Source organism: Xenopus tropicalis, chromosome 2 (assembly GCF_000004195.4).
Source record: "Xenopus tropicalis strain Nigerian chromosome 2, UCB_Xtro_10.0, whole genome shotgun sequence".
In the NCBI taxonomy this organism is placed as follows: domain Eukaryota; kingdom Metazoa; phylum Chordata; class Amphibia; order Anura; family Pipidae; genus Xenopus; species Xenopus tropicalis.
The window spans coordinates 72,395,345-72,404,180 of NC_030678.2; the positions used below are offsets into that span (position 1 = coordinate 72,395,345).

General features: G+C 38.6%; 1 protein-coding gene across 4 annotated transcripts in view; it reads right to left on the reverse strand.

Annotated features, from left to right (window-relative positions):
- The window catches only part of dhrs11 (dehydrogenase/reductase (SDR family) member 11), a 65,704-nt gene extending 57,763 nt beyond the window's left edge, over positions 1 to 7,941 (reverse strand). The window contains exon 1 of one of the 4 annotated variants that reach the window (XM_012961036.3): positions 7,611 to 7,934. In XM_012961036.3, the coding sequence (XP_012816490.1) occupies positions 7,611 to 7,742 (132 nt within the window). In that variant the 5' untranslated portion in view covers positions 7,743 to 7,934. Of the gene's footprint in view, positions 1 to 7,610 lie in introns of all 4 variants that reach the window. The other 3 variants (NM_001011258.1, XM_012961041.3, XM_031895918.1) reach the window with 3 other exon arrangements.
- Between the last annotated feature and the right edge of the window lie 895 nt (positions 7,942 to 8,836).

An 8,836-nucleotide genomic window follows, 5' to 3' on the forward strand; every position in this document is an offset into this window, starting at 1 on the left:
GAACTGCTACTGTGAGTCCTTTGTGAAAAGAAACATTTATTTGTTTATTTGCTTCTATTATGTACACATGATCTTCTGTGTCAGACTTCTTTCTCTTAGCAAAATCCTTCAGGGTATGGCACAAGTCTGCTCATTTTGATCCTCTCTCCCCTCCCGTCTCTGCTGGAACCTGAGCTGTCTTCATGCTGCTGCCTGGAAGTGATGTCAGACCAAGCTTAAATGGCAGCTGCTATCTTAAACAAACAAAGGGAGCTCCTAGGGCTGTATATTCGGGTACGGTAAAGCTTTCTGCAGCATCAATATAGTGTTCTAGCTTAAACTACTGTGACTAAGCTGTTGGCAATAAAATGCCACAGTAGCTTTCCTTCTACTTTAAGTCATACCCAGTTGACTGCATCAGTTCAGTCACTTCCCATATAAAATACTTGGAAACTGATCACTGACTTTTAAAAATGATATGCAATCAGTGCAATCTATGCAGCCCGGAAACTTGCATCTATTGGAAGTCCCCTTGAATTTTTAAGTGATTTAGTACCCTCATAAAACCAACCTATAATGTCACCATTGCAAATGTCTAAGTCACTTTAAAGGAATGCTAAAAACTAAAAGAAAAAGGTTTTATCCTGTGACAAAAATGTAAATTATGTTTCAGTGTAGCATTATCTCAGCCCTACCCACCATGAATCCCTTTGGACTAAGCATTAAACTGCCCACAGAGATTGTTAAAATGTAACTTTAGTTTTTTCTTTTTTTGAGCCTCCTACCATTTAGATTATAATTTTAACATTTAAATTATAAATTAAACATACACATACAATGTTGTATTAGAATATGGCTAAAACATATTATGAACCAGTATTCAAGAAAGTTAAAACATTGTGACATGAACATAACCTTTATTCATGTATTTAACATACTAGTACACCCACTTTACTTATCTTCTTTACACTCACCTATTCAGGATATCAGCGGAGCCTCCCAGGTTTGCTCTAAGCTTATCTAAAGAACAAACATCCTACCCTATTACACAAACTGGTAACCAGTCATCTGACAAAAAAAGACATTTCTGTCTTGCAATGAAAGAATCATTGATTTTCCAAGAAATAAGTCACACTATAGAATTTCTCCCCAGTCAAGCATTATGCAAAATATATGTAACTGATACGGCATATTCTAGATGGGGCCATACCAGGGCTCTGTAAAGGGGAAGAATAACACCCTCCATTAATCTATGCCCCCTTTAATACAGCTCAAAACCTAGTTGGCCTTTGCAGCTGCTGCCTGGCATTGCTTGCTACAGCAAAGTTTATTATCTACAAGGACTCCAAGGTCCTTCTCCAATTTGGATTTGCCTAGTGCAGCCTGGCAGGACTGCACTAGGCAAATCCATAATAGAGAAGGACCACGGAGTCCTTGTACATAATAAACTTGGCTGTAGCAAGCAATCCCTGGCAGCATCTGCTAGGGCAAACAAAGTTTTAAGCTGTATTAAAGGAACAGTAACACTAAAAAATGTAAGAGCTTTAAAGTAATAAAAATATAATGCACTGTTGCCCTGCACTGGTAAAACTGGGGTGTTTGCTACAGTAACTCTACTATAATTTATATAATAAGCTGCTGTGTAGCCACGGGGGCAGCCATTCAAGCTGGAAAAAAGGAGAAAAGGCACAGGTTACATAGCAGATAACAGATAAGCTTTGTAGAATACAATAGTGTTTTGTGTTTTATCTGTTATCTGCTATGTGCCTGTGCCTTTTCTCCTTTGAATGGCTGCCTCCATGGCTACATAGCAGCTTATTTATATAAATTATAGTAGACTTTCTGAAGTAAACACACAACTTTTACCAGTGCAGGGCAGCAGCACATTATATTTTAGTTACTTTTATACACTTTCATTTTTTGGTGTTACTGTTCCTTTAAAAGGGGCATAGATTCACAGGAGGAGGGTGCTTAAGAGGTGACATGATAACTATGTATAAATATATAAGGGGTTCATATAATAACCTCTCTAATGCTTTATTTACCTGTAAGTCCTTCCAACTGACACAAGGGCACCCACTCCATTTAGAAGAAAGGAGGTTCTGTTTAAAAATTCTGAAAGGATTTTTTAATGTGAGAGCTGTGAAGTTGTGGAATTCCCTCCCTGAACCAGTCATAATGGCTGATACATTATATAGCTTCAAGAAGGGGTTGGATGGCTTTTTAGCAAGTCAAGGAATACGGGATTATGGGAGATAGCTCTAAGACTGGTCTGATTGCCATCTTGGAGTCAGGAAGGAATGTTTTTCCCTTTGCAACAAATTAGAGATGCTAATTAGAGAGATTTTTTTTGCCTTCCTCTGGATCAACTAGCAGTTAGGCAGGTTATATATAGGCATTAAGGTTGAACTTGATGGACATGTCTTTTTTACAACCTAACTTACTATGTTACTGTGATACAGACAACCCCACAGAAATATCCTGTTTTTAAAAAGAAGGAGAAAGTTAACAACTAAATAAGTTTTATCAGAAAAGTCTTTGTAAATACAGGTATCGGACCCCTTATCCTCCGGAAACCCGTTATCCAGAAAGCTCAGAATTACGGAAAGCCTGTCTCCCATAGACTCCATTTTAATCACATAATTCAGAATTTTAAAACTGATTTTCTTTTTCTCTGTAGTAATAAAACAGTACCTTGTAATTGATCCCAACTAAGATATAAATAATCTTTATTGGATGCAAAACAATCCTATTGGGGTTAATTAATGTTTTATTGATTTTTTAGCAGACTTAAGGTATGGAGATCCAAATTACGGAAAGACCCCTTATCCGGAATACCCTTGGTCCCGAGCATTCTGGATAATGGGTCCTATACCTGTACAGCTATAAAGAATTACAGAACTGTATAAAATTGTGTTTACTTGTTTAAATTGTGTTTAATTTGCTCAGGTAAGTTAGAGCATTCTGAGAAGTGTTCTAGCTTGCACCATTGTGATAAATTTATTGGCAATAAAATGCCTCAGTAGCTTTCCTTCTCCTGTAAGGTGGCCATACATGATGAAATAACTTTCTTTCCCACAACCATTTGTTGCCCAATCAAAATTTTCTACCCTGGCCTTGTCAACCCACCATACACGCACAAAATATCATATAAAACCTCATTTCATATGATAATATTGGTGGGTGTATGGGTACCTTTAGGCTAATGTCACATTAAGAAATTAGTAACCCACGATCTCTGCTACCATAGGCGATTAATTTCTCTGAAATGATTTCCACTGGTAAAAAGGGAATCGCTGGTGGAAAGGCCTATGCATCGCTCCGGTTTTCCAAAGGCATGGAAAGTTGCAGGAGGAAACCGATTCCCTTTGTTGCCAGTGGAAAGGCATTTTGGAGAGATTAGTCACCTGTGGTAACAGAGATCTATTTTAGGCAACTAATGTCTTCTTTCTTCTTCTAGGGACATTAGCCTTAAATATGTAGCTAGATGTTTAACAGAGCAGCTATATAAAAACCCTCTCCTAATGGACTGACAGTGATACTCCCGTACCACTGTTAATAGTGGTAAACGGGTGATTCATACTATCCCAACTGTAATAGAGATTATGCTAAAACTGGCACATATTTGGTGGAGCTGTTCCACCTGGTCTAGAAATTATGAAGCAGAGTACATCTTATTATTGACAGCATTTTAGGAATTATCACTTAGCTGAAGACCAAATACATTCTGAACCATCATCCGTATAATTAAAATTGGAAAAACATTAAAATATTGCAGTCAGTTGCCCAGAGTCATATGATGTTAAGGGTTTGGATTCAGTTTGGCTGAATTGTGCTGAATATCAATAATGCAAAAAGTGCTTATACTGAAATGAATACGGTATCCCGTGCATTTAAAAACAGAATTAAACCAATATCATGTAACAAAATCTCCAGGGCAGTTCACCTTCACAAAAAAAGCATAAATCACAAATTATGTCTTTTTAATTGCTTTTAAAGGTTTCATTTTTATGGTTTTCTAAAATTTTGTTTAAAAACAAACTTGTTTCATTTCCTTCTCTCATGTTTCCCCATTAACAGCTCAGTAAGCCAGATCACAGACTTCCCTAAATTGTTACAATCTGATACTGTAGGCTGCAGTTCCAGCCTCTACTGAGACTGTTCCCATAATTATATGTAAATATGGCACAGGGCAACTGTTACAAATTGATTATTTTTAGTTGCCAGCGGCTCTATGATGCTAATCGAAAAATATATATGGGGGGAGCACGAGACAAAATGCAAAATGTCTGCAAAAAAAGTGCTTTTATTTTTATGCCATACACGGTCGTGGTGATAGACAGACAGGAAAGAATCTATTACTGGGAGAGAGTCACAGTTGGCAATAGCAACCAATCAGGAATAAACTTTGAACAACCTAAGGCTGGCCATAGGCAGCCTCTCCAGGAAACTTCAGGCAACTTCGGAAAAACAAGCACTATGTATGTCTTCCTGCCATTGATGTGCTGATTATTGCCAGTGTGTATGTATTTCGGTGAGATTAGTCACCCACGGTAGCAGCAAGGTGATTTATCTCCCTGTGTGCCATTGCACTTATGCAGATATCTGTTGGGAATATTCTATTGGGTAGGGACTGCATTAATAGATTGATGCTGTCCTCACTTGACAGGTCCTGGTAGGCCAGCTGTCTAAACTGATTTGTGGCACCCAGACCAATAGATCAGCCCAATTTTGCATACAGATCACCAAATGAGAGGATGGCCAGATCAATACAAGTTAGAAAATGAAAAAAGATGTTATGGGCCAATGCACCAGAGCAACTTAGCACATACAGTGGTAAATCTGCCACTGTCCTCTCTATAGTTCTATTCTAATATTCTCTAATATTTCATATTTCTCTTTTTTTTTTTAAATTAATACTGTTGTTTAAGGTGGCTTTGTACACAAAAGGTATAATTACAGCTAATACACTATATGGCCACAAGTATGGGGGCGTTTTTTCAATGGATTTGCAGAGATAAGAGTGGAAGAATTTGACTGATCTGTACAGAATCCTGCCTCAAACACCAACTACAATCATATAGAATGCTATTACTCAAAATAATATATATTTTTTTAAACGTATTTTCTCTCAAAATAATGTGTATTTGTAATAAATGCTGAAAAGAATTGATTTTTAAAAAGAACAAAACTTTCTCTGCAATACACAGGCCTATTCATTTTCTTTCAGTGAAGTATTTTTTTTTTTAAATTACACCTTTTAGACCATGCAGAGAAATCGTTGCTCCACTCTCACTCTGTTTTCTCAGTTCACCTTCCAAACATTTTGTCACTTCCATTGTTTTCTAATTGTACATCAAAAAATAACTTTTTTCAGTTGTTCTCTCTTATTTTTAAAAATTTTTTTTAGCCTGTTCTCTAATACAGGTATGGGACCGGTTATCCAGAATGCTCAGGACCTGGGGTTTTCCAGATAAGGGATCTTTCTGTAATTTGGATCTCCATAACTTAAGTCTGCTAAAAATCATTTAAATATTAAATAAACCTAATAGGCTTGTTTTGCCTCCAATAAGGATTAATTATATCTTAGTTAGGATCAAGTACAAGGTTCTGTTTTATACTTACAGAGAAAAAGGAAATCATTTTTAAAAATGTGAATTATTTGCTTATAATGGAGTCTATGGCAAATGGCCTTTCCATAATTTGGAACTTTCTGGATAACGGGTTTCCGGGTAAGGGATAATACCTGTACTAAATTTTAAAGTTTAATTCTTCACCTGCTGTTACAATTGATACAATAGTTGCTAACATTCCATAGACGCTGCTGAGAAATGTATCAATTAATGTAGCAAACTGTAACAGTTCAGAGGCAACACCTAAATTATTGAGCAAATAAAACTCCAATTTTAGAAAACAATTATTGAAAACAAAAAATAGAAACCCACTGAGGGAAAAAAAGGATTGTTTCTGGAATACTGAAAACAACTGAACTGAAAAAAGTGATTGGAAGGGGTACTGCTTTAGGGCAGTGGCACATGGAGAGATCAGTCACCTGCAGTTAAATGTCAGCTGCTGCTTGCGACTAATCTCCATGAAATGCCTTCCCACCAACAAACTTAATCGCCGGTGGAAAGACATACATGGTGCTTTGTTTTCTGAAGTTGCCCAAAGTATCCACAGGAGGTTTTGGGGAGATTTGCCCATGGTAGCAGAGATTTATCCGTGGGTGGCTAAGCTCCCCGTGTGCCACTGCCCTTAACCTCCTTCCATGTAACTAGCATCATTAACATGAATAGTTTGTATTTACCTGTCAGGTGTCAGGCTTATTTATATCAAACTGTAAAGTATTGTAAATTAATTTTTAAAATCAGGAATCAATCTACTATCTCCCTAATAAAATAAAATTCACAAAATGCTGCCAGGGCATCAGCTAAACATATATTCTAAAGTCCTGAAATGACATACAACGCTAGTCTGATTAAAAATAAAAAAAAGTTTTTTTTTGCAGAATTGTTAATAGAATAGATGGCGCTGGTGCAGTTCTAGGAAAGATGTATATGATAAGAGATACTGTGATAGTATAGGGTCAAAAAAGAGTCTATTTCATAAAGTTCAGTTGCCTCAGGATTGCAAAATGTAAATCATTAAGCCACTGCAAGGCCAGGGAAACACACATCGGCTGAGACAATAGATGCACCCTGTAGTCACAAACATTCTCCGCTGTCACTAAGTAGATGAAGGCAGCTGTGTGTGCCCTGCCAGGCATGGGGAAAGCAGGCAGACTTACACAAAAGCATTTAGTTCATTCAAAAACAACCAATTGCAACTGGCCTTAGCAAGATGTCAGCAGTGACGTTCCAGGTGTCAGTCTACCCCTCGCACCACTGAAGCCCAAAGCTGTAGCATCATACCACAAATATGTGACATTGTGTCAAAACAGAATGAGATTTTCCGCAGTTTTGGGGCTAATCTAAATAAACTGTTGGGGGAGGGAGTGACAGTTTCAACTTCTTAGGATTGGATGAAAGTTAGATCTGCCTGCAGGTGCCGTGCGGAGTGTTAACCTCACAAGTAAGAGGAAAAACAAATCACTTTGCAGAAACAAAGGCTATCCCTGCTAGCTGCTCAGGTACACTGATTTCTGAGGCCTAATTGGAACATATCACCAGATTTACAGATTTTTTTTTCTCCATACTGTATTATACTTTTACATTTGACAGCTCTTCCAGAGTGCAACTCATTCTAATATACTGTATTTACGTATCAGCTTAATGTGTTAATATATTACAAGGTTTATTGTCGATCTTTAATCAAAGGTGATTTTAGGATTCCTGCCTTTTCACACAGTTGTTAAATAGCAAGAAACCGCAATTCACGAAGGGTTAGTGTAGTAACAAACCCTGTCTTTTGATAGAACAGCGACGTCCGACCCTAGGCCCTCAGCTGATCTAACCATAACTCCCAATAGCTAATGATAGCCATTAACTACACAGGGGGTGCTGGGAGGTCAGCAGGTACTGGAGGGTCATAATAGGGAGTCTATACCTAAATAATCGCAACACCTGCAGCCTCTGTGCCCGTAATGCCAGTCCCCACCCCCCGCACATTCGCCCATTTCCCGGGTTACTAACCTCAATCTTATCAACGCTCCTGGCACAGCCCACCACTTTCATGCCATGCTGAACAAGCACCCGGGCAACCGCGGCTCCGATGCCCACCGAGGCCCCGGTCACAAGTGCCACCCTGCCCTTCCAGCGCTCCATGAGATCCTGTGGGAGGGATTCGCAGGTTTCCAGACAATCGCAGCCACTAAAGCAGCAGTAGTACAGCAGCCTGAGCTCGCTAATCCTGCTGTGTAGCCTATATGAGCCCTATCTCCTCCCATGTCACTCCTCCCTCGGCCCCATGCTCGCTCTGTTCGCCGTTCAACTTGGCCTCTGCTTCTTCTTGGACCTCCCACTCCTCCCATCTGCTAACACGTCTGTGTTTAGTTTAATATTAACACTGGCGCTGGTGATTGTATTAATTGCCACTTGTGTTTCAGTCACAAGTGTGTCTGTACGATGCACATTTGTAAAAGTGCCTTCTGCCTTGGCTTGTAACAAAAACGCGAAGTTCGTATAATCAGTGTTTAGTCGGTACACTAGGCTTTGCAGTGTATAGTAAATCTCAGTGGCAAGAAACTGTGAACCGTAAAGCGAGCAGTTGCAATAACAAGGGTTCTGTCCCATTGTGTCCTAACTGTCCCAACTGTGTCTGTCACAAATCCGACCAAACCTGTCTCAGGACCTTTTGACAGAATTTTAACTTGATTGTCAGGCTCGGCCCCTATTTGCCATTTGTTATAGGATTCACAATTTATGGATTTACTCTGGATTCTTACTTTGCCTTTATACCAGGAATGAACTAAATCCATTATTTTTGGATGCAGATGAATAAAAAAAAACAAATATGAATCAAAAAAAGAAACAAATCCTCTAGAAACATTTAGCCTGAGCCAAACCCTAATTTCTATGTTCACATGTTAACATAAAGATATTTTTGCCATGAGTTATTGAAGTTTATTGTCATGTGAATAATCCAGGATTGGGTTCAGCTAACCCAGGAATCCCCAACCTTTTATACCCTTGAGCCACATTCAAATGGAAAAAGTATTGGGGAACAACACAAGCATGAAAAAAAGTTCCTGGGTGTGCAAATAAGAGCTATAATTAGCTATTTGGTGTCCCTTATGTAGAATGGTAGCCTACAGAAGGCTCTGTTTGGCATTATACTTTGATTTTATGCAACCAAAACATCCCTCCTTATAAGAAATTCAAAAATAAGCGCCTACTTTGGGGCCAGGGGGAGCAAAATT